Raw genomic sequence first — 26,995 nt, forward strand, 5'->3', positions numbered from 1 at the left:
GAATTCATTTTTTACAAAATAAAATCGGCTGGAGATCAACCTATGAACTCGAAAAATTAGTGCATGTGTTATTTTCGTAAGAAACTCAAATAATATATTGTAGAAGATTCCAAAAACCTATTCCTTCAAATTAAAAAGTTGGACTTGTTTTTTGTCTTTACAGTGAGTTTTGAAAGAAGATGATTTGGGGTAAAACAAAATAATTATTTGCGGTCGTTCTGATTAATAGCAACCCATTTATAGAAATCATGAAAATGTCAAGAGTACCTTTCAATTAGTTCGATTCATTATGTTCTGAGTTTTAGTCATTTTTTCGAAATAATAGTGAATTTTGCGGCTATTCTAATCATCATCAATCGTCTATTTCTACGGTCATATATTGCAATTATTGAGTAAAGTCGCGTTTTTTATCCTTTTACCCCACTGTGCAATGGTTATATCGCTTGCTTTAAGCGAATCTCAATGCTAATGAGTTGTCGTCCTACCGTTATGTCAGGAAAATATCTACATTTTCCAATACTGTTCTTGGTTGTTATGAGAAACCGAGATTTCTGACCTCAACAGCAAACTCGTTAATAAATGCTTTCTAAATTATTTTGGGAATGAAAACAGTCTGAAATCTCAAGCGTGTTTCCGGAGACGTCCGTAAAATTTTATTAGTGCTCAATTACGAAACTTTCAACATTGGCTTGGACGTTTTGCTGTAAAGAAATATGAATTGGTAGATAACGAAACGGGAAAGTGCAACGCTACGAACTTGCTTCCTGTGTGCAGCAAGTACTGATAACGGTAGTCTAAGTTCACATTCGGTTACACATTTGAACCTTTCAGGTAAGTGAAGGAAAAGATAAGGAAGAAATTCAACGCTTGAATTCTATCCAAAATACATAGGTGACATGTATGCGATGAAAGATACAAACGTCTGTTGTTGTTTTGGATATTTTCTAATTTGGCATGGTTTTGATAAAGGGATTTGATGACACCGTAGTAAGCACATATAATGCTATCGGAATAGATAATAATATGAAAATATATGAGTAATATCGAGCAATGTCAAGTGCAAAAACGCTTCAAGTTTTTGTTGAGTTCTGTGTACGTATCATCTGGATTTATTGTCTCTGTTTTGTTTCTTAACAAGGAGACGAGTTTCTCCTTTTTGCCTTTCTCTATAGAAAGGTATTAGAATTGCTCGAAAAACCGACAATCGAACGGAGCCTCGGAGACCTATAGTGTTATATACCAATCGACTCAGCCCGATGAGATCGGAAAATGTCTGTGTGTATGTGCCACTTTTAACGCATTTTTTCAGAGATGGCTTAACCGATTTCAACAAGCTTAGGCTCGTTTGAAAGCTAGTATTGGGCCATTGATCAAGTTCGAAGATTGAGTGGCTACGACTTCTGGTTTCGGAGATATGATGGTAAAGTGACGTAACTGACAACAAAACGTTGTTTTTTACCGCTCTAATATACATAAGGGTGCGAATATTTTAGGATCCCCTCCAATTTCGTAAGGCGGTGGTGCTCAAAAGTTTTAGCACTTCGAAAAAAGTCCCCATACAAAATTTGAGCTCAATCGGATATGGGTAAAGGGCCCGACGGTTAATGTTTGAAAATTTTGTATCTTGAAAAATCACCATACGGGAAAATTTTCAAGTCCCAAAAATCGATTTTCATCGAGATGACACTAAATCTCGACGTTTCATGCAATTATAAGACTTTTGGCATCAAAAATTTGTTTTTGATTTCGGAAATTCCCCCCCTATGGTGATTTTTCAAGAGCTTTTATGCCTAATAATTTAAACGCTTTTGAAAACAGAAAAATAAACAGCGAAGTGGTCAGACTCGGATGGTCAATGATTTACAAATAAAAAGTATTATTACTAAATATAATCATTGCATATGAATCAAGACTTTTAGTCTTGCACCAAAAATAGTGCAGCGAATAGTATTTTCACTCAGAATGTCATATACTGTTCGGAAGCTACACAGCAAAAAATTATGAATTTTACAGGTAACATAATTCTACAAATGATACGATTCATAACTACTTAACTTTCCAAACGACTCAATGTTCCACTCGTTCAGAATTTTACAGGTTTCGAATGTAATTTGCACTCGGCTAGCAAGCGCGACTGTTCGAATTTATATGCACCATTTACCAGCCAAGTAGATATGTACTTCTGTGGTTCAGTCGGTTAACTGACGTGCTTTGTGGTCTGATGGTTCTCGGTTCAAAGTGCGTTGTTGCTTATCGATCTTTTGCTTTTTTTTATTTCATTCGATTTCAAGCAACGTATGACGTTTCATTTATGCGTATCTTATAAGATGTAAAATCACAAGATTTTTCGAACCGTGATTGCATCGAATTGCAACAATCCTTTCTGGAAGAGTTGCTATACTGGAACCATGAAAGCATTATTTTTAAGATCTGTTCGATTGAGCACAACTTTGTTTTGGCACCAGTCTAGCGGTAAAGGACTCTCAAAGGGAAGGAAAAAAAAGAAATTTTCCCCTGATGATCTCCAACAATTCGACTTTTCGGTTTACGTCTACACATTCAATGGCGACCAAGTCGTGAGGCCAATCGATAATAATTTGCGATATCAGTTTGAATACGAGTAACCGTTCATTCGATTTCGTAACCTTAGGAACGGTCTAGTATTCAACAGAAGTAATAATAAATAAAACAATTTACTTGTAGACCCCTTTGAAAAAATCACAACGAACTCAAGAAAACTATATCGTGCGAGACAAAGTTCGACGGGTCAGCTAGTATTATTATAAAAGTTGCAGAAATACAGACTTACATACGCAATGAATACAAAAATCAATCAGATAATTTGTATTCGGTTTTGATCTCGCAAAAAAAACATGAACAGACCTGACATCACTTATTAAACATATTAAGCGAAAAGTTAAGTTCATCATAGTTACTCTCATAGTTGTTTATCATTGCTTGCGCAACTTGTTTTTGCAACTAGAGAACATGGGCTTACCAAAATAATACCTACAGCGCGTATTACAACATCGGGCTCGCGAAGATGAATGACTATACTGTATTGCGTTTAATTCAACTAGAAGATTCAAACTGATAAAAAAACAAAACGTAGAGCATTTCTTTCCGAAATATAACCATGTTAATGTTTTCTGTTATTTATATAATATAATAACGTTTTCGTTTTTTATTTGCACTACACCGGTACAGTGCTACACTGAGGCATGAATAAACGAACAAAAATGACGAAAACATAAACAGTAACCATTGACTACAATTAACAATTCCATTGCACAAAGTTACACCAAACTTTTGATGAGTGCTACACCAGTGGTATCGGTGCAGAAAAAGTGTAGTACTGGTGTAGTTCAATTGGTAAAAACGAACGGTTTAGGTGCAGCTTTCGCTACACCGGTGTAGTGCAATTTAGAATCGAAAACGACAAGTCATTACGTTTTGTGAACCATTTTCTATTCAACTCATTGTTACCATCGATGCCATATTGGAAAATATTCAAGAAAAATTCATTTCAAGATTTTTCAGGTTCAATTGCACTCTGAAAATTTTATGAGTGTTTGAATACACGTATTTTAAACACCCTTCCGATGATTGTCATTAAAAATAATAGACTGTTATTTTCACAGAAATTGGTGTACAATCATCAAAACACGTTAATTCAAAGGCGCTTGGAAATTCTGGGCGCACAAATACATGTTTCACCATAAAACTGCAGTTCGTTGTCGATTTTTCATTTACAAAAACACAAAACATCAATTCTTCAATGTTTAGCATTATCATATTTAATGTACAGATTATTTTACAAGATCCATGTTTGTGTTAAGAACAGTTGTATTGAAAATCAAATGTGAAACATATTCATTAGAAATTAAGTTTGCATGTTTTTGAAAACGTTATTCCATTTCTTGTTTACATTACGTAGTAGTTTTCACGAGTTTCACGATGTTTTTTTCGCTGATTTTATAACTGCCTTCGTGATGGGATCGACGCATGAGTTTTTGTATTAGTTACACAATCGTTGAGAATTAATATTGCGCTTTCCCATAACAGTTATTAGAGTAGAGTAAACTAACTTAATAAATTGCGCAACCAGTCGAAAAATACAGGACAGCAACTTAACATGCTACTTGGGATGCTGTTCATTTGGCACTCATACTCAATTAAACATGTGTTTCGAAATAAAGAAACACGTGAATTAAGTAGGCTCAGCAAAATTTAAACACAAATCAGTTCGTTTGGCACTAAATGATTTTATTAATAATCTAGTATTCATATTTTGCTCTCCAGCGGGCTAGTATTTCACAAATCAACACGTGCCAAACAATCATTGGAGATTGTTTGGCACGTGTCAATGCCGAAAGGGATTTGGAAAATTTCGAACTCTATGCAAAACAATTTTCTCCAGTTTACCGAAAGGGATTTTTCTTATGTAATATAATCTAAAACCTTCCCAGAAACGTCACTTTTCGAACAAAAAAAATCACGTAAAATTAATTCGCGCACATTAAGGTTTTAGTGTACCTCTTAAGAAATCACCCTTTATAATTATATTCTCTACCAATCGTCTATACATGGCAAGATCGGCATGGACGAAAAATCAACAACAGCATTTATACAAGATCTACATTTTTGTTGTTTTCATTTTAAAAATATTAGTTCTGGAGTTTTAAAGAAATTGCTGAGCACGGGATATTTCAAACCTCTGAAAATAAACTATATACGACTTTGAAACTTTGCAATTATAGTCTCATGTAATATATCTATCGATTGAACGAATAAACAATAAATCGATTGAAATCGAACCCCGTTTAATTTTAATCGATGAAAGTTAAACAGCGGAGCCTGTCACATTTCCTAAACCTAAATACATGTCACAATAATCAACCAACGTTTTGAGATAAGCCGCGTTGTAAATTACGATTTATTTTTTCGATGGGACTTTAATCTAAGACAACATAATGAACATAAACAAGCCAGCACTAACTCAGAGTTTCATGATTGTTTTATTACTGCCCGTGCACATTATCACTCACTTGTGGACCATAGTCATAAATTTATTCTTTTTCTGATTTCTACCTGTCAATCTTAGTATCAGACTTGAAGGAAAAATTGTCTTATTACAGATATTGTCAAGGACATAGCTAACGTGTCTTTTACACCATCCATTTCTAGGTCATTTCCCCCGCAGAAAAAGTACTCGTAACGGAGTCGATCTTAAAAATCTAATATAAAAGTATAGTTATAATATACAGTTACAAATTTGGAACACACAGTTTCATGTAATATTCTGATTCTGCCTACAGTTTGCGTGGCCAACCAATTAGAGTATTGCAGTTTCCACTTCGCATCACCCAATTTCTTACATCGGATTCGAAACTTCTCTCCATTGAACAGTTCATCAAGCGATCAATGCGAAACCATTTGGAAACCTCGGAGCAAATTCACCTTGGATGCTGGGAGCGCACACTTACCCTGTACGGTATCACCTTCGGCATCAGAAACGGAAATCGTCCCACTGAGTAAACTGTCGTATCCGAGCTGTTGTTCTCCACCAACCCACTGACCAGCCTCGCCATTACAGCAACAGATAGGATGGTAAGAACCGATACTGCCATATGGAAGTTTTCCTGCCTCGCCAACATCTTGGCGTTTTATTTGTGGGACACTCGTCAAACAGGCAACTTTCGACACAAAGCACTGGAAAATTTACAGCTATTTTCCTGTTATTTATTTGTTTATTCGTTCAGCACCACGACAAACCGTTTCACTTCACAGCATTTGCGCCTTATTTTTCACGGCTGACAAGAATATAACACCAACCTGCGAGTATTTATCGGGCCGTCAACCAGCAGGGAACCCAAAGTACGTGAGTAAGCTCATGCAATTTAGGTGGTTTTCATTTTCAAGCGTCCACGTATTCTGTTTACACAGCTGTCAACATATTAGCAGAGCTTCGATTGCGTCGATATTAGACGATTTTTTTTTGCAACTTGAATCAACTAAAACACTGATTAACCTCGCGGGACCGTACAATTTGTAATCTCTGTTAGTTCCTTATATGTCTTGTTCGTGCTAAATACGCAAGCTATCTGGCTGGTAGTGCCAAGTATTATGGGCCCTAGCACCGTAGTAGCCAGCTTTAACTTCTTCCAATAATGCTTTCTGCTACACACCACGGCACACACCAGAAAAACCCGTTTATGCTATCAGAGAGAACTTGCACGACAGAGGCAGCTCGTGCAATACATAGGAAAAGCTCTGACATTCATGCTCGCGATCACAATACCAAAGAGCACAAGAGAGAGAAAGAGAGCGAGCGAGAGAAAACAATCGAATGACGTCATTGCAGGAACGTGGTTTGATATGTAAGATTTTTCAGGAGATATAGAATTGACATTTCAACTTAATGAGATATCCATATGCATAATTTGTTTTGTGTAGAAATTGGGGCATGTCAATCGCAATGCTGAGATGTGGCAAGTTTTATTTTGAGTATAAATTTGTATCAATTTAAAAACTATCCAACGAATTTCTGTCACTTGCTCTTACGGCCTTCTGGAAAATCAACCGAGAATTTTAATTAATCAATCGAATCCAATCGAAAATTTTTCTGACGGCATTTAGCCTCCAAAATCAACCTCTGAAGCGCAAACAAAATTCGCTTTTTGGTTCAATTGGTCCCCACTTTGCACTACAGTAAGGATGAAAGTCACTTATACAAAAATATCAATATCTCCGTTAAAAATGAACGGATTTTAACAATTGTTGGATAGCTATCAGGTGTACAACTTTGCTTCCGCCGTTTTTTTCGAAATTAAAAGCTTTATTGCGAAAAAGTGCTTACAGATGTATTATTCAATGTATTGTCCGTCCGTCGTGTATTGTAGCGACAACTTTCTCCTATCTTTCCGGCAATTTTCGGTTCTCGGCTCGAAAAAAAGAGTCCTCTTTTGACGCTATCCATGAAGCAATACATTTTTCCAACTCTTCGAAAGATTGGAAATGTTGATCTGCCAGGCCGTGTGCCATCGAACGGAATAGGTGGAAATCAGAAGCGGCGACATCTGGGGAATACGGCGGGTGTGGCAAGACCAAATACAAATTATAATACGGAGTACTCCGACAAATTTTCAAGGACACATTTTGCATCGTGCGGTACATTGTCATGATACACTGTCAGAGTGACAATGTACTTTAACGAATTTACTATAGAACTAGCAACGCTGAAGAGTAAGAACAAATTCACCATAGTTACTGTTTATTATTGTGAAAAATAAACTTGAACTATTGGCGTTTTCGTTTTTAATTTGCACTACACCGGTGCAGTGCTACACTGAGGCATGCATAAACGAACAAAACTGACGAAAACATAAACAGTAACCATTGACTACAATAAACGATTCCATTGCACAGAGCTACACCAAACTTTTGATGAGTGCTACACCAGTGGTATCGGTGCAGAAAAAGTGTAGCACTGGTGTAGTGCAATTGGCAAAAACGAACGGTTTCAGTGCAGCTTTCGCTACACCGGTGTAGTGCAATTTAAAAACGAAAACGACATATGTTTTTCTGTACCAGACATGGTGAGAATTTAAATTACTTGCATTCCTATTATTAACGTTCTGTTACTTGCAGGGTTTAAAAGTTTATTTGCCTATTGACTACGGCACTTTTGAAAACACACTGAAATGCTTCGTAAGAAAAACTGCCATGTACGCAAAGCCTCCCAATATTTTGGCTTATTCCAAGACCGAATCGATAAGAATTAGTCACTGCGTACTTTTGTATAAGCAAACATCTGCACAGTGATTGGATAACAAGCAAGGATTCGAGCTTGAACTTATAGCAAGGCATTGCTACTTGTACATGGACCAATTTAACTGGGGCTAATGGATGTATTCCTAGCTTTTTCTAAATGGTGAAAAGTTGTTTGGTATTTGTTGCATGGAAATCTGTCAAAATCATGTGAAGGTACACATTGATGTTTTGTCGAATAGCGGCTCTGCTTCCTAACTTACAATTGCAAAGTTAACGAAACACCAGATAGTGAAATGGGATTCTTGATAAGATTCGACAAATGCATGACTGATTCACGGTTTATCAGACGCTAGCAATGTTCTTAAAACAGGCAGAATGGTTCAGCAATTCTTCAACAAACCATTGTCTCCAATTATACTCACTTCCGCTTTGAAACCAATTTCGATGAATCAAGTGCCTGTTGATTTTTCTACAAGTGACTATTACAATAATCACAAGACGTACATTTTTGGTAGATTAGAATTTTATTTACCCGTGGTTAGCAATTCAATAGAAATCGTTTCGAATGCTATGCTGACTCACGGATTCGTTGTCATTCCACGCCGGCAGACCAACGGAATCGGTCGCAGCAACATCCAATGGCTAAGTCTAAAAGGATATGCAATGTTCTCAATCCAACTGCATATTCCACTTCTAGTCAGTTGAGACGTTTGGTTGCGATCAATTTGTCTGGGTCACGCGTAGATGAGTGACTATTAGCAAAACGAATACACGTCTTGGTTGCATTTGTTACTCTTTTAAGTTTTATTTTATCGCACGTACGCGAAAATCCAGTAACTGATAAAATCGAGTGTTTTCGTGGATCGTATCCGAATCGTACCCATGTTCTACGCCAAGGCCCGTTTTTTGAAATACAAAAACAGTTGACAGCACTGGTCCCATCACTGGCAAAATATATCGCACATCTTCATTGCTTAGCTGGAATGTTCCCTTGAATGCTAATTTTGTCCAAACTGGGCGTTCCATGAAACTATTCCGAATCAATTCAACTGTTTCGTTAGAAATCCTCTTCTGTTCAATAATTCGCAGTGCAAGTGGATTCGGTTTTTCGGGAAGAGGTTCGGTTAAACTAAACGACATGTACAATACATATCTTGTACTTTGAATTTGTTGCAATTCAATACAGCAACGGTAAACATAAACAAACTTGTTTTGCATCTTAGCAACTAGCATAAAGCGTTGCCAGAAACGATCTCCTTCCACATTTTCAAACTATCGCAACAAAAGGGAGTAATTTGCTAGGCTTGCTTGTTCAGGCTGTGAACCAATCATTGGCGGTTCGTTTGTATGAGACTTAGGGGTATTATTATTTGTATTTGGCAAGACTTCCTATTTCAGCGTTTCCAGGTACTTTTTGACCACTTTTGCGACGTGAGGCCGAGCATTGTCGTTTTGGAGGATAACTTTGTCGTGTCGCTTTTGATATTGTGACCGCTTTTCTTTAAGCGCGCGACTAAGGCGCATCAGTTGCGGTCTGGTAGCGATCTCCTGTGATGGTTTCACCCAGTTTTAAGAGCTCGTAGTAAATCACACTGAGCTGATCCCACCAAATACAAGTCATAACCTTGGCGCCGTGAATATTCGGTTTTGCCAACGACGAAGTAGCATGCCCGGGCTTTCCCCATGATTTTCTGTATTTAGGATTATTGTATCGAACTCAATTTTCATCACCGGTTACGATTCGATGTAAAAACACCTAACGATTTTGTCTTTGAAGCAGCTGCTCACATACAAATAGACGGCGCTCGATGTCCCTCGGTTTCAACTCGTACGGCACCCAGTTTCCTTCTTTCTGAATCATTCCCAAGGCCTTGAGACGTTTTGAAATGGCTTGCTGACTCACTCCCAACGATTCGGCAAGCTCTTCTTGAGGTTCGCACGAATCTTCATCAAGCAATGCTGCTAGTTGTTCATCTTTGAAGGTTTTTTTCTCTTCCAGCACCTTTTTAAAACGTTGAAACCACTCCCGATACGTTCTTTTACTCAGAACAGCATCACCGTAAGTTTCTGAGAGCATTCGATGCGCTTCAGCAGCATTTTTTTCGAATTGTAACAGAAAAGTAAAACTTCCCGCAAATGGCGAGAATTGGGCACATAAACAGACATTTTCGAGCGTGAATAATTCGAAAACAAGAACAACTGTCACTGAAACGGGGATGACAATTCATTGGGCACTGCACAGACCTTAAAGGCATTATCATCATGTATTTTGACCAGCCTCAGCCGGTACAGCCACCTATCGGAAAACGGCGGAAGCAAAGTTGTTCACCTGATATTACCACAGAGAACAGACATCCAAGTAGAAATTCGTGTAAGAAATTTAACGGTCGATTTAAAAATGTAATCACCAAGTAGCAATTCTAATGTAGAAACACTTCACGCTTGAAAATCGTGTAATTTTCAACGAATTTTTACTTGTATGCTTTACACAGCTTTTTTGAAAAAGTTTGTACTTGCTTGGATGTATGTTTTCTCTGCTATTACCGTGCGGAATCTAAGTCAGACATATTCTGTGTTCAAGGCCAACTGTGACAGATATTGTCAGCAAACTGAAAATTTTGACATAAAACTTCGTATAACTCAAAAAGTAAACATCCGATCTCAAAACCACTCAATTGGAATTTTATCGTGACGTCACAAATAACATCCTTGACAGTTCAGCGATACTGTTTACAAACAAGCTTAAACAAAATCACAACTAGCCACTTTTATTTATTGAATCTTTGAAACGAACCGTATCGAATCGTTAACAAATGTTTTTAAACTCTATTTAGGCGATATGGACAAACAAAAAAGTCTGTTTACAAACAGTACCGCTGAACTCTCAAAATGTGTTCATTAGAGTCATATTACCATCACTAGCGGCAGTGGTGCTAGATGTATTAAGGAATGAGCCACTGCTCGGACCTTGTGCCGGTTTTCCTTTAATAACTTTTTCTACAAACTTCGGATTTTTTTGCGGTCTTCTAAAGTTTTCTTCCTCGTTAAATTTCCTACGAAAATAACACATGCACTGATTTTTTGAGTTCAAAGGGTTAATCTCCAGCCGTTTTTGTTTTTAAAGTGAATTTCTCTATACTTAATCCCATACAAACATTAAACCTCGGGCGCGAAAATATAGTTTCTCCGATCGAGCTAAAATTTTCCTTGGTGCTTCTGAAACACAAAAGGAACAGGAAAAGTTTGGTGGAGCTGAAATCAATATTCTGTCCCACCCTAGTGTTCATCCGATTAAGGTTGGCAGTGACGGTAAAAAGCCTAATAGCGTGACGGTAAAAAAAACCTAACAGGGTGACGAGGAGACCTTTCATTTGCGACTTGTTTGATAAAAATTGGTCTTGACCTCTTTGTTGACAACACACATACAGACACTTACACTCACACACGCACACATGGACATCTTCTCAGTTCGTCGAGCTGAATCGATTGCATATCCTCGGTACTTCGGGTCTCAGAAAATTTTTCTAATTGTCTATTTTGTATATTTATTAAAAAAGGTAAAACCACCTTAGAAAATTATTCCAATTCAATCAAAGCTCGATTTTTCTATTCGTGCCAATGTTAAAAAAAAGTACGGGTGTGTAATGTCAGAGACATAACTGGATGTCGTGAATACGAATATGACACGATTTACTTATGCTTCCGAATTCGAATTGGTAGTTCATCGATTGTTTGAATTGTGCAACTTTCCCCTCTTTCATTACTAGAAATTTAAACGATGCGCCTAGACTAAATTACAGATTAGTTACATTAAACATTCTGAAACGCACTTAAATACTATGAAATAAGCAGTATAATTCTTTATAATAAAAAAAATGGTGACGATTTTAGTTAGTTCAGCACGCAGACTCTGAATTCTAAACCCATATTCCAGAACTAAGCTCTAAAACATGAAGACGATTTTTCGCCATGACTACCAGAATGGGTTTTATAGAGTACAGTAAAGTAAATTTCCGCATAATTCTTTAGGAGTATTATTATGGTTCTAAAAAGAACCAAATAGAAGAAGTCTGGAATAAAGAACTGGATCCTGAGTTCAAGAACTAAATTTAGAACCAATAACAGACTCAGAATCCAGTTTCAATTCTAGAATTGCAATTTCGAAACTCAAATTAGTTCCGGAATACAGTTCCAGAATCCAGTTTCAGCACGCAGGCTCTGAATTCTAAACCTATATTGCGGAACTACAATCTGAAAATTGACTTCTCGTTATGACTACCGAAAACCAAATGATGGCAGGTGCTCTCTCCGTCGCTGATGGTTTAACTCCCGCGATGGCAGTCTGCTTGCCTTGAAGCCCAGCAAGCGAATGAAAGTTGCTACCTGAGCGTTTGAGCTTTTAACCACGCAGAAGGCGCTCTCTCCGTCGCTGCTGGTTGATGGTTTAACTCTCGCGATGGCAGTCTGCTCGCCTTGAAGGCCAACAAGCGAATGAAAGTTGCTACCTGAGCGTTTGTGCTTTTAACCACGCAAAAGGCGCTCTCTCCGTCGCTGCTGGTTGATGGTTTAAGGGTCAAACCGCATTCGGCCGACATTTCCATAGCCGATCTTTTTTTCGCTCTTCGGTTATGACTGAGCTGCCGGCGTGCACATGTATAGGTACGCCGGACCCGACATAAAATCCATATCTTTGGCAACGATATTCCTCACCGAGCTTTTCGCACCGTATCAATCGTGTCGGGTCCGGCGTACCTATACATGCGCACGCTGGTAGCTCAGCCATAGCCAAAGTCAACACCGGAGAGCTCGGATCGGTTGGCTCGGCCGAATGCGGAGTGCCCTTAACTCTCGCGATGGCAGTCTGCTCGCCTTGAAGGCCAGCAAGCGAATGAAAGTTGCTACCTGAGCGTTTGAGGTTTTAACCACGCAAAAGGCGCTCTCTTCGTCGCTGCTGGTTGATGGTTTAACTCTCGCGATGGCAGTCTGCTTGCCTTGAAGCCCAGCGTTTGAGCTTTTAACCACGCAGAAGGCGCTCTCTCCGTCGCTGCTGGTTGATGGTTTAACTCTCGCGATGGCAGTCTGCTCGCCTTGAAGGCCAGCAAGCGAATGAAAGTTGCTACCTGAGCGTTTGAGGTTTTAACCACGCAAAAGGCGCTCTCTCTGTCGCTGCTGGTTGATGGTTTAACTCTCGCGATGGCAGTCTGCTCGCCTTGAAGGCCAGCAAGCGAATGAAAGTTGCTACCTGAGCGTTTGAGGTTTTAACCACGCAAAAGGCGCTCTCTCCGTCGCTGCTGGTTGATGGTTTAACTCTCGCGATGGCAGTCTGCTCGCCTTGAAGGCCAGCAAGCGAATGAAAGTTGCTACCTGAGCGTTTGAGGTTTTAACCACGCAAAAGGCGCTCTCTCCGTCGCTGCTGGTTGATGGTTTAACTCTCGCGATGGCAGTCTGCTCGCCTTGAAGGCCAACAAGCGAATGAAAGTTGCTACCTGAGCGTTTGAGGTTTTAACCACGCAAAAGGCGCCCTCTCCGTCGCTGCTGGTTGAAGGTTTAACTCCCACGACGTCTGCTTCCATCGAACGCACGAAAAGAAATGATCGATTTTCACCACGGTTCCCCTTTTATACGTATTCAGTTGAAGATATGTGCCTGACTACCTCAAAATCGTCGTCCTTGCGCGAAAAACCCAAGCGAAAGTAAAGAGTTTTCCGCATTATTTTGAAATTTTGAGAAAACTTAATTTTTGAGTTGTTTGTGGTTATCTCACACTGTTCAAAATATTATCCTAAATTACTGATCATATTTTTGATGAAATGGTGAAAGAATTATGTTGCTACCATTAATACAAGTCGAGATATTCACGATTAAGTTCTGCCCATTCGTCCATATGGCTAATTTTGAAAAGGCACCCCATAGTAAAGTAAGTCGTATTCACGACAAAAAATGAGTAGTTCTTTTTGTTAGTGTTTCATACAAACTATAGTATATTCTGGATAGTTTATAGTTAGTTAATAAAACAGCACAAATTAAAAGCGACAAAATAATTGCCAAACCTTTTTTATTTTATCATTTTCATTATTCTTCATTCTAGAAAATAGAAACCAATTGTCAGGTCCTAACCTAAGTTTTTTGTTTCCGTTCAACGTTTCTCTTTCGATGAAACATATGCATATAATGTCAAAAGGAAACCCACCAGGAGAAATCATTACATATGAGGATAGAAAAATTTCACTTATTTTTTCCGTTTTAATTCCACTACACTTAAATGGGGGGAATACTAAGTGAGATTTTGAAATCATTTCACTAAGTGAATCGAAAAGTGCAAAAATTTGTGAAGGTAGCAAACCAAACAGAAGCAATCGAAGTGCGTTAGCCAAACGGGCACGACTACAGAGTACTGCTGTGTTTGGAAAGAATATATTCTAACGATAAATTCTACTAGTAGGAATAGGATGTAACTGCCCTACCCAGTATCTCTAGGAAATATATTTAGTCAATGATTTTTGAGCATTTTCTTTCAATTCTCATTTATTTATTGCATTGAAATGTCAATTTTTAATATTTTTTTAAATGTACAATGATACAAGTCACCAGTTAACGTTTGTGAACGAGTTAAACGAGTAAATCAATATAAAAATGTGTCCATTGAACAATGGAAGAAGTTTTGTATACGAACGTTAAATGATGATCTCACCTAGAGTGCCTAGACCCAAAACGACGACATCTCATCCGTAATGTTGGAAAAAATTACAAAAATTTTATCCGAAATGTTAGCTTTTCAATCTGGTTATAGGCAGTGTTGTTGATTGCTGAAAATTTGACAGAAGCTGCTCGATTTTTATCTATATTGTATACAACATTTTCAATCCGGTAGAAGATGCTACAAGAATTCGAGTCTTTCAATGCATGAACCTCGAGAGAATTTTTCTACATTTCTTCGCTCCACTTCATACTCTGAGTACTTCATGGCCCTTAAAAAAATTTCAGTCTGATAATGATCGCCGCTGTGTGGAATTTACCAAGAGAGAATCGCAAGTTGACAATTATTGCAGAAAATCGAGTCGATGATTCAACTTGATGATTCTCATACTAGGTTGCAATATTTAAAAACCCTTGTGTGGAGCATTCACATACATTTTCATAGACACAAATTATACAGGGTGATTTTTTAAGAGCTTGAGAACTTTTTTAAACAATAAAACGCATAAAATTTGCAAAATCTCATCGGTTCTTTATTTTAAACGTTAGATTGGTACATGACATTTACTTTTTGAAGATAATTTCATTTAAATGTTGACCGCGGCTGCGTCTTAGGTGGTCCATTCGGAAAGTCCGCTTTTTTATCGACAAATTTTGTTCAGCGATGAGGCTCATTTCTGGTTGAATGGCTACGTAAATAAGCAAAATTGCCGCATTTGGAGTGAAGAGCAACCAGAAGTTGTTCAAGAACTGCCCATGCATCCCGGAAAATGCACTGTTTGGTGTGGTTTGTACGCTGGTGGAATCATTGGACCGTATTTTTTCAAAGATGCTGTTGGACGCAACGTTACAGTGAATGGCGATCGCTATCGTTCGATGCTAACAAACTTTTTGTTGCCAAAAATGGAAGAACTGGTTGACATGTGGTTTCAACAAGATGGCGCTACATGCCACACAGCTCGCGATTCTATGGCCATTTTGAGGGAAAACTTCGGAGAACAATTCATCTCAAGAAATGGACCGGTAAGTTGGCCACCAAGATCATGCGATTTGACGCCTTTAGACTATTTTTTGTGGGGCTACGTCAAGTCTAAAGTCTACAGAAATAAGCCAGTAACTATTCCAGCTTTGGAAGACAACATTTCCGAAGAAATTTGGGCTATTCCGGCCGAAATGCTCGAAAAAGTTGCCCAAAATTGGACTTTCCGAATGGACCACCTAAGACGCAGCCGCGGTCAACATTTAAATGAAATTATCTTCAAAAAGTAAATGTCATGTACCAATCTAACGTTTAAAATAAAGAACCGATGAGATTTTGCAAATTTTATGCGTTTTATTGTTTAAAAAAGTTCTCAAGCTCTTAAAAAATCACCCTGTACAAAGGTTATAAGCACATAGTTAGAATAAGCGGCAATAGCAAAATGATTCTATCGCAATTATCCACTGCCTGTATAGAATCGGATCGCGAAACGAGAATAAGCGACCGTTTGTTGCTTCAGAGAGAATCCCCACAGCAGCGTGCTAGCCGTTGAATCTCAGACGGTTCACTGAGAGAAATTCACTCTCGCACTAGTGTCTATTCTATGTTTAATGTACCATGCCGGTTTTTTTGTTGTTGCGATGATTTCCGATTCTCTTTGATGGTACCGATTTAATCGTGGAAGAGTTGTGAGTGAGCATTCTTTGATACGATAAAAGCTATCCTTGGTTATAGGCACTTTACCCTCACCGGATACATCATCGAGGCGCTATCAATTTGGGTTTGGTTGCAGCATGATAACGGCCCTTAAAATACGTCGCAATTTTGAAAAAAAAAATACAATCAAGATCAGCTACTTTGCGCACGTGCGCCGAGACTCCACCTGACGCGGATAGTTTTCGTTACCGGAAGGCAGACGCTAGTCTCTGGGTCTGGGCAAGACTTCTGGTACGATTCTTACTGTATATGTCAAACTCTAGGAGAAAAAACAAAACATTCCTATATTCATAGCTCACAAATAAAATTTAATCACTCGCCCTTATTATATCTTGCACTGATGATGGCTGTAGAATTTGGATGCTTCACTTTCTTAAGTTGCCACTAGAAAATGGCACTGAGGCCGCAAAAATTGAATTATTTTAATTGCCAATTCCTCGAAATGTTTGTTTATTTCCTTAAGGCTTCTTGGTAACTTGTTCGTAGCCAGGTAAAAATTTCAAATATCTTCAGACAGCGTTGCAAAAGTCTGTATATCCGAAAACAAATCTGCAGTTAGCAAGTATGTCTTACGGGCCAAAAAAAAAGGTTCAAAAGTCTGTAAATTTTGAAGTCTGCACAACAAAAATAGTCTGCAGCACTATGTTCGAAATCTGCAGATTTACAGACAAATCTGCAGATCTGGCATCTCTGTTCGTAGCAACTCAAACAGTGTTGCTGAAGAAGAATATTTTTATCATTATCAAGGGGTCGCTATATTTGTGGTAACTGGCGGTAAATCGCTCACAGACACTTCATTTCAATTTTTCTTCGGAGTACCTGGTGTCGTCGGTAAAACAATGTTCACCTGCAGAAGTACACATGGAACAAATTATGAGAAAATTTTACAGGAAATCTTGAATTAGCATTCTATTGTCAGTGTTGGAAAATAACCATCGAATTGTCAAAAACAATCATACTTTCGAGCAGGGTTATTTTTGACAATCACAAAATAACTGCCTGACTGTCAAATTTGAACTTAGTTTAACTGAAGTTAAAATAATTCGCGAGATGGTCTAAAACTTTAAAATGAATTTTTACAGATGGTTTATTGACCCTTTTCCAGGAAAACGCCTAATTTTTTTCTGTCTTTTTTAATGATTGCTGTGAAAATATTATGTTTGTGATGACAAGAAAAACTCGACTAGTTAGGTTTGCGAGTAAACTTTTCACTCTTCTGTAAAACACTGAAGATATATAAAATCAATGTTTTATTTTCAGTGTTGAACAAATTCATGCGGAGTGTGTTCATCCATGAATGAACAAAGAACATAATGCTACCAGGATGCCGTGGTAGCGCGTTCAAGCAAAATTAATGTTGCATTTGGGTAGCAAATGTTTGTGTGGGGTAGAATGACTTGGTGGGATTGTTTGTGATTATAAGTGTTTTTTCGTGTTGTCGAAGGGGCGGCTAAGACCTATCACAGTCCATCTTGGTGTTCCACGGAATTAATTTGTTACAATTGCCCCAAACGTGACCATTTATAACTCGTCAATTTAGCTACTGCAACCGATCTTGATATGGAATATTGTCTAACAGATCTTGGAATTCTTCGAGACAAACGATCCGTCAACAGAGATTGGGATGAGAAGCGACTGTTTTCCTGGGAGCGGGAATCCTACCAACAATTGGATGAATTTTTGGATATCAAATCAATATTGCGAGGTAATTTTATTTCTAAAAATATCCTTTATTAGCGTTAGTTAATTTAAAGTTCTACCCAAAGATGTAAAACGAGTACCGGAATATGAATTGAAACATCGCACCGATGCATCCGCTAGTGATACGGTATATTTAGGCGTCTTTTTGAGACGACTTCGTCCAGAGGAGTATGAGGATGTTGGTTGTATTGTGCAGAGAAAACGCCTGGTCCAGTTGTTTTTCAACGAAATCGACCGAAAGGATTTTTTCCACTTCCAGGAATTAGAACTGCATCCAGACGCAACCGACGGCAGCACTCTTTCGGTTGGTAAATTCTATGAGCGATTGAGAGAATGTCATTTGGGTGACATTTTAGATCAGTCGATTCCGGAGAACGTAAGTCATGAGAATTTGCGACCGACACTGAGACCATATCAAGTCAATGCGATTAGATGGATGCTGGATAGGGAGACGATTCCAAAACGACTCCCTGCACAATACGCTGTGTTGAAAAGCTCCAATGTAACAGATGCCTATTTTTATATGTACTTGGACAGTTTCGAGGTGGTAGACGAAGTACCAGCGGATTTCTGTATACCACCCGGTGGTATTCTAGCTGACGAAATGGGTATGGGGAAAACTGTTGAAATGTTGGGTCTGATGTTGTACAACCGGAAGAAGAAACGTAAGTTGCGAGACCTTGAAGAGGAAGAGAGTTGTCGGACGGTTCCGGAAGGAGAATTGAAATGTGTTTGCATTGGTAAGTCGACCAAGAGTTTGATCGCATGTGACAAGTGTGGTTTACAGCAACATACGAAATGCGTTTTGAAACACGCCAGGAATGAACCGACTCGGTACTTATGCCCAGAATGCTGGCGATCAGAGCCATTGGTCGAAGCAGGTACCACATTGATTGTGTCCCCGGTATCCATCAAAATGCAATGGGCCTCGGAGATCAATAAGCACATCAGTGATAGAAACTTTAAAATATTTATTTATGAAGGTGTCTCCCAAAGTGGATGGATCAGTCCGTCTGATTTGGCCGAATACGATGCCGTTCTGACGGATTATAATGTGCTGAAAACAGAGATATACTTCACATCAGCCAACGCTCGAACATCTCGTCACGAGAAAAGGTTTCTCAATGCAGTATCACCACTTCCACTCGTTCGTTGGTGGCGAGTCTGTCTCGATGAGGCCCAAATGGTCGAGGGTGTTCATAACCAAACCACAAAAATGGTTAAAACACTGCCAGCAGTGCATCGTTGGACCGTCACTGGCACACCGATCGAGAAAAGTATGGACAACTTGTACGGATTGGTGCATTTTCTGGACTATGCGCCCTACAACAACTACCACGTTTGGCGGGAGTTGACACAGCGGTATCAGTTCGGCAATCCGCTCCCGCTGCTAACGGCAATGACGCGAATCATGTGGCGAACGTGCAAGTCCGCCGTTTTGGACCAGCTGAACATTCCTCCACAAACCGAGGTGGTTCACTTCATCACGATGTCAGACTTGCAGAAGTTTTTCTACCGCATGGAGCATGCCAAATGTGCGGCCGCCTTCCACGAGAAAGCCGAGAAACTGGGCAGCGGTGTTTGTGTTTCGCACATGAATATACAAACGTTTAATCTGGTAAGTGGTGACGGTTTTACACACATAGTATGCATTTATTTTTCCAATTGATACAATCTTTTGGTTTTCAGTTGACGGAACCATTGCGTAAACTACGCCAAGATTGCACTATTCCTTCAATAATTCATCGTTCGGATCAGCTCGCTACTAAGAAGCTGCTTACACCGAACGAGTTGCATGAACATCTGACTACCAACAATGAGATGGAGTGCAAAAAACAGCTCCGCTCGATTGTCTCCAGCATCAACGGAATGGCAGCAATCCATGTGATAAGAAAAGAGTACGATCAGGCTATCAAAATGTATAAATCGGTGCTGCGTTGGGCAGACGATTACCAAGGTTCGATTAGTGTTGATAGTCTGCTTCAGATCCATGCTCTTTGCAATTTACTCGATGTCGTAAATCTGAAGAAAGAGGCTGGCATTGAGACGCCGGCTGATGAGATAGCCGCATTCGAGCAACAGTACGCTAAGCTGGAATGGAAGTACATCGAGACCTACTCAAATATAGTGAAAGATGTTGAGCGTGAGTTGAATCCTGCGTCGGAGAAGGTGCAGGAAGTTTTAAATCAGTTGGATAACCGAATTGACGGCCATTGGTGGCGAAGTGTGATCTATCATATCGATCGTGATTCTATAAAAACGACCAACTTCCTACTGAAGCTAAACATCGAGGTACGCAATCAGAACGCCATGACCGAGGAAATTAATTCCGTGCGGGGGTTGGACTATGTACTAACAGTTTGGCTTGACAAGGTTAAAAAACAGCGAAGTCTGTTGAAAAAAGCATTCCAAACGATCGATTATTTCATTTCAAACCTCAAACCGAGCCATTTTTGGCCGCCGGATGTTATGGTTCACATTGAAGAACTCGTGAGGATGGCTTTTCTTTGCCATCTAGATCCCGAATTGTCCGAGCTGACAGAGAAGGAAAAACGGAAACGACCGACTTGTGTGCTGTGTGAGGTCAAGACAGTGCTCAATCAGTACGAGTGTGTAATTTTCCAGAAGCAGTTTATGGAGAGTACCAATACGACGGAAGGATCTTGGCAGATGACGGCACAGGAAATGCTCATCCGACGTAAGTGTGATACTGCTTTCTGCATTTATTATTGTATTATCCTATACTTACTGCCCTTCCCTTGTACACTCAACAGAAATCCATTCGTTTTCGAAAAAGGAGCGATTCGATGAAACCACCATCGAAACCGGCGAGTTATATGTGGCCTACCTGGAGCGCATCAAGGCCGAATTCAAAGAGTACTCCAAATATTGGGTTGAAATAAACTACGCAGCGGCGGCCTACGATGAGTTAAATATGTGCCGATCCCGGTTGCAAGTGGTAACCGTGGAGGAGCTAGAACAGAACAACACTCGCAAAACTATTCAACAGGTGCTAGACTGCGAAGTGGACGAAACATTTGAGGACTTACAGTTGCAAAAGATGAATTCGGAGCAGGAATTCGTCCGACTGAAGGGAACACTGAAATACCTGCAACATTTGGGTAGTACGGAGGAAATCGATCCCTGCCCGATTTGTCGCAACGAACCTTGGAAGTATGCAGTGCTGCAGTGTGGGCATCACTTTTGCATCGATTGTGCTCCACAGATTATCCGACTCGCTCGCAATCAGGAAGGGAAACTGGTTACCTGCGTAGTATGCCGCCATCGGCAGCGAGTTGCCGAGTGAGTTGTTCTTTTCAATATAACCCTAAACTGAACTGACTAGTAATTATAATTTCCTTCCGAATTTCAGCATCTACTATGTTACTCGTACCAATTCCGCTAGGGCAAAGCAGGTAAACGTGCGAGGCAATTATTCTAACAAAATTCTAGACATTGTAGAAACAATACTGCAGCTCAAGCAGAAAGAACCGGACGTAAAAATTTTAATTTTCTCTCATTGGGATCCCATCCTTATAATGCTGGCTAGAGCCCTGGAAGAAAATGCGATTACTTTCCGGACCAAGTCTGTCAAGTTCTATAAAAGTATCGAAGAGTTTAAAGACTATAGGAACGAAATCACCTGCATGCTACTGCCGCTGAAGGCTGGCTCCAAGGGTCTTAACTTAATCGAAGCCACACACGTATTTCTGGTAGAACCGATTCTCAACCCAGGCGAGGAGCTTCAGGCAGTCGGACGAGTTCATCGTATTGGCCAAACAAGACCGACATTTGTGCATCGATTCATTATGCAACATACAATCGAAGAAACGATTCACCAAACTATCCAGAAAGATCAAAGTGGAAGATGGAGCTCGCAGCAAGTCACGGTTGAAAATTTGGAGCAGTTGTTCAAACTGGAAAATGAGGATGCCGATGAAGATGAGGGCGACTTGTAATCATTCAAACATTCCTTTATTTATATGACGCTCAATAAACGCATAATTATAATTCACTTCAACCATAAAATCCTTGTCAGCATTTTCCATTCACATAAACATATCGTCGTAACCGGGTGGCGGCAGATGATCCGGGTTGGGGTCGGGATTGCGGAACTGTCGTGGATTGTTTCCGACTACCGGTCCAAATGGGTCAAAACGGGCTCCCGGGATATTACCGAAAGGGCCAGGTTGCCTTAGGTTTCCCAGCGGGTTGAATCCACCGGGTGGTTCAAAAATCATACCACCCCCGCCACGCCCAAACGGATCTAGATCACCACGGCCTACGTTACCGACTCCCAAGGGATCCGATCCTGGTAGCCTTCCCGGTAGTCTTGGACCAATTATCAACGAAGATGGTTCTCGTTCGGTTTTCACCGGTTCCTTGCTCGACTGTGCAGTTTGTGTTTCACCGTCTTTTTTATTACTTTCAAAAACCGGGACCAGCAGCTGCATTCGAATTCGATCCAACACAGAGGGCAACTCAGTAATCATGGTTGTTGCTGATCCTTTAACTGCTTTAACGGTGTCTTCAATTTGAAATGTGGTATTCGATACATTTAATGTTTTAACCTGCAACAGATTGACAATCATGGTTCCCTCGCTGTCGATTCCATGGAGTATATATAACTGGCCATTGTTCATGTATCGCAACGAATACGAATGCGGATTACTGTTCCATCCGTCCGGTAAAAGTTCGCTTGTTTCTTCTCCATCCGATAAAGTTTTCTGTTGAATATTCTTATTTAAACAAAATCCTACTAATCAAGATGTATGCATATGACTTACATCGTCACCAATACCGACATTACGGAACGAATTTTTGATGAGATACCAATGAACAACGGCGATTAGAACATCTGATTTTGTCTGAATTGTTGCCTCTACCGATTTGAAAAGTAGTTCTAAGCCGAAATAGTCGTTTTCAGCCATTACGATTGGCACTATTAATTTGCTGGACTGATCTGAAATAGATAATTCAACATGAGAACTCCGAATAATCGTGCTATTTTGAATTATAATCAAAACAATAATTTTCATACACTTTCAGTGCGTCCTGCGGGAACTGAGAGTAAACAAAAAAAAAATCACGTTAGGAATGAATCGCAGAAGTGCAGTGTCATTTTGAAGCACGATGAAAAATACTCTGGTGATCACGTTTTTCTATGTGTTAGTGCGGTTGTCATTTTATTTTGGAATAACAGAGAGATGTGAAGAAGAAAAAGTATAAACAAATGACGTTCCGGGAGTTGCTTTTATGAAAATATTTAGAGTTGGTTCTGTTTGCGAAAATATTAACAGTGAAATGCGGTGTTTTGTTCCGGGATGTTTCAATCGTTTTCATCACCTGCATTTGAAATGCCACCCACAGCACAATCACTCCATTATCCATAATAACTGTAATAGATACCTTCCTCCAACGAAATGAACAGAATCGAATGTGTGTAAAATTTTCTCTATTTCGACGTTACTTTGCAAGCCCTTGAAGAAAAAATGTTCAGATTTTCAATTAGTGCCAAAGATTCGCCAGGCTGCGCGACAACTGGAGTAACTTAGAAGTGAAATCCCGATCTGAAATGGCGTTTGTTTATGTTTACATGCTTGAATCCCGGCTCGCCATACTTAATTTCGTGAGAAAATTACCAACACAACCAAAACTGTCTTATAACGCCACCAGTGTATTTTACGTCGTGATTTTGAAGTAGTGTTCATTCGGTTAGGTTTTTTGGGTTTTCTCAATATCGCCGAATATTAGGTGATCGAATTGATTGACTGGATCAGAGATGCCAGATATTTTCATAGAAAATCAGGATTGCTTTGTATAAAAAATCTGTATTTATTTGTATTCATCAATCGAATGAAATTTCTACAATGAAATGTTGATTATAGAATGGTAGATTCAATGAGCATTTATTCTCCATATCTTCGTAAGGCATTGCTGCTCCAAAAAGAATATTCAACGACAAAATTTGTTAATTTTCATCAACAACAATTAAACAATAGCAACCTCAAATCATAGAACTCTTGATCATTGATTCTATTATTTTTTGTACTAAAAATTTTATTCTGGCCTTTTTGCGTAAAAGCTTTACGTGGCCGATTGGCTTACATTTTTGTTACTTGAATATTTTTTTTGCTATTGGATCTCGTTGTCACCCTTCTTCTAGGGGGAGATTAGTTTCCATTTCCATCCAACGAGGATCGGGGGTCACTTCGTCCGCGGCTTATCTCATCATCCATTGCTTCATCGTCGGTGTTGTGTGTGATTTCCGTTTTATTTTCGTTGTCCTTGAAAAAGTTCTTCCTCTTTTCTTTTTCGATAGAGAGAATCTCTCCGTATTGGGACATAGTTTTGCGAATAAAAGAATCGTTGACGCTTGAGGGAAGATCATGCACACGCACTTCTATAGCACTATCTTCCATGTATACTGGAATGGTGTACCTAATGTTTCCGTGCTCCACATAGTGCACATTGTTATTGTCTTTTGCGAATTGAATTTCATCCAACTCTTTATAAAACTGGATGTAAACAACATTATTCGTCTTATTGCATTGAAGTAAATGCACACGTTTAATGTCAAGATGCATCTGTCCTTAAGCAAACCTTCAAGTTCACGTATCGAAGGTCGAATTTTGCACTGCCTAAAGTCAACAACAATTGTATTCTTTCGTGTCGGTGGTAGCTTTTGTTCGTTTGGTTCACTCATTTCGAGGTCGTTCTATTGTTCACTACACAAAACTGTATTTGGATTCTTCCGTCCCGAACGTAAGCGGTTTTGTTATATCGACTGACTTGGATGCGATGTGAATGCGAACTGATCATTGATTCTAATTATTTTTATTCCAGTGTTTTTCATCAAATATCCGAAAAAAAAATCCATTTTAGTTTGAGATTTACCTCAATCTCATCCCTGCAATCAAAAATCAGAAAAAAAGTTCTATGTCTGAATAAATCTGTATTGAATTTAAAAAATCCATATGAATTCTGTATTCGGTATTAAATTTTAACTCGCATGTAAAAATCCGTATAAAGCGGACCATACATCTTCAGCCGGACAGTTCAAATGAATCTTGGACAGTTCAAAAAAGAATACTCGGACTGAACGATTAATTGAAGAACTGTCAGTTAATCGAATGAAACTGAGCTCTAGAGCTTCAGTCAAAAAAAAAATACGCTTACTACAGATAAATCTGTATAAATGGCATCTGGACTGAATATTTCTAAGTCGATGACGAAGTTTTCCAGTGAAATTAGTCGAACCGCATCGGTACGATCATCGGGACGATATTGGCCCGATCGAACATCGGACGAATCGTGCTCGAAATTTTCGATTGCGTTTCGAACGATATTAACATCTACACTGTGCCTCGGAAGAGCAAAACAGTGTTAAAGAATGTAGAACAAGAAGCACGGCGGTTTTCCGATGCTCTCTCGTTTCCTATCGCGGTGACATCGATGCGATAAAGGACAATTTACCTTCTCAGAAAAACGGCCATTGTTGCAAAATGCAAAAGCAGTATTCTTCGCTATCTTCGAGCGGACATTCAACAGAGAAATATCAGTGGGTTTGGTTTTCTAAATAAACTGATGTTTTTAACCTTTCTCATATTGAAAGGTTATGAATCACTTGAAAAATCGACTAGTAAAAATTGTCATATACCATTCGAATTAGTTCATCGAGCTGAGCAATGTGTGTGTGTGTGTGTGTGTGTGTGTGTGTGTGTGTGTGTGTGTGTGTGTGTGTGTGTGTGTGTGTGTGTGTGTGTGTGTGTGTGTGTGTGTGTGTGTGTGTGTGTGTGTGTGTGTGTGTGTGTGTGTGTGTGTGTGTGTGTGTGTGTGTGTGTGTGTGTGTGTGTGTGTGTGTATGTGTGTGTGTGTGTGTGTGAGAGAGAGAGAGAGAGAGAGAGAGAGTGTCAAATAATCTCACTAGGTTTTCTCGGAGATGGTTGAACAGATTTTGACAAACTTAGATTCAAATGAATGGTCTTCCGGTCCCATACGGAATTCCTGAATTTCATCCGGATCCGACTTCCGGTTCCGTAGTTATAGTGTAAAATGAGTTCAATATTGTACACCGTCACCTAAACGGGCGAAACAGAAAACGTACAAAATTTCTAAACTGGTCTTGAAACTACACAAATGAATTGTCATTATCAGTAGGCAAATCAAATCTAACATAAATAACAATTCTAAAACAATTTTAGAACATCTTGAAGATTCAATAATTTACATTTGCTACTTGGGTATACCTTCAATATGTTGACTATGTAAGTTGATGTGGGATCTCAGCACACAACTTGAAGTACCAATGCCATTTTAAGATTCTCCGATCAGTTCGTGATTCGTCAATAAATCTCGGAACATTTTTCTCGTCACTGCTAACAAATCTCTTTGTCTCATATGTGAAAAAATAATTTGTGCTTGCCATTTTTTGTGAAATCTGTGTTGAGTTTAGAAAATCTGTTCAAAAACTGTATTCTGTATTCGCGCATGTAAAAATCTTTATAATACATGTACATTTGTATAAATGGCATCTCAGTCTTGCAGTATTATTTAAAAAAAACTACTAGCAACCTTGGTTGTGTTTAGGCAAAGATATCATATTAACAAGATATCCAGCTTTCACATTTCCCGAACAAATCTTTGGCAACATCCTTTTTGCGAGCATAGCACCCTCAGGCGAGTCCGCATCGAATCACGTACATAGAAGTAGGGGAGAGAAATGTCAATTTCGTGCGCGCCAAAATAGCAGGGTTGCGCACCCATACAATTGACATGACATGTTGAATGAGACGCCGTGCGATGGCGTTGCTGAGCTGAAGATTGAGATCGCTCCAAGCTGACAGGGTTTGGTTTAGGTCAACTGACCAGGGATGTCAGGTTCACAGATTAATCTGTGTTTCACAGATTTTGAATTTTCTGCACAGATTGTAAAAATGACACAGATTTTCACAGATTTCTGAAAATGATCACAGATTTTCACAGATTTTGGAAATCTAGTACAGTTTAGCACCAAAAAGTACAGCGCGGTTGAGGAAAATGGTACAGAGCGTGTTGGTTCTCAGATTTTCACAGACAGGTTTTGGGATTCATCACAGATTTTTGAAAAAATGACCTGGCATCCCTGCA

The 26,995-nt window shown here is 39.3% G+C and overlaps 3 protein-coding genes across 4 annotated transcripts in view; 1 reads left to right on the forward strand and 2 right to left on the reverse strand.

The window, feature by feature from the left end:
- The window catches only part of LOC131435219 (peptidylglycine alpha-hydroxylating monooxygenase), a 44,280-nt gene extending 37,883 nt beyond the window's left edge, over positions 1–6,397 (reverse strand). The window contains exon 1 of the mRNA XM_058602882.1: positions 5,487–6,397. Within this exon, the coding sequence (XP_058458865.1) occupies positions 5,487–5,657 (171 nt within the window). The 5' untranslated portion in view covers positions 5,658–6,397. The remainder of the gene's footprint in view (positions 1–5,486) is intronic.
- An 11,109-nt stretch (positions 6,398–17,506) lies between these two features.
- Positions 17,507–21,895, forward strand: LOC131436015 (E3 ubiquitin-protein ligase SHPRH). The gene is made up of 5 exons (XM_058604427.1): positions 17,507–17,870; positions 17,932–19,484; positions 19,556–20,564; positions 20,641–21,169; positions 21,240–21,895. The coding sequence occupies exons 1-5, from the start codon at positions 17,726–17,728 to the stop codon at positions 21,823–21,825; spliced, it is 3,822 nt and encodes a 1,273-aa protein (XP_058460410.1). The 5' UTR covers positions 17,507–17,725; the 3' UTR covers positions 21,826–21,895.
- On the reverse strand, positions 21,820–22,999 carry LOC131436016 (proteasome inhibitor PI31 subunit). 2 transcript variants are annotated; one of them, XM_058604428.1, is made up of 3 exons: positions 22,908–22,999; positions 22,654–22,829; positions 21,820–22,593 (listed from the first exon to the last, which is right to left on the reverse strand). In XM_058604428.1, exons 2-3 carry the CDS (start codon positions 22,795–22,797, stop codon positions 21,916–21,918), a joined length of 822 nt encoding a protein of 273 aa, XP_058460411.1. In that variant the 5' UTR covers positions 22,798–22,829; positions 22,908–22,999; the 3' UTR covers positions 21,820–21,915. The 2 variants fall into 2 exon arrangements, with proteins under 2 accessions (XP_058460411.1, XP_058460412.1); XM_058604429.1 differs by having other exon boundaries at positions 22,654–22,824; positions 22,908–22,969.
- Positions 23,000–26,995: the final 3,996 nt, after the last annotated feature.

The sequence above is a fragment of the Malaya genurostris genome, chromosome 3 (genome assembly GCF_030247185.1).
Source record: "Malaya genurostris strain Urasoe2022 chromosome 3, Malgen_1.1, whole genome shotgun sequence".
Lineage (NCBI taxonomy): Eukaryota > Metazoa > Arthropoda > Insecta > Diptera > Culicidae > Malaya > Malaya genurostris.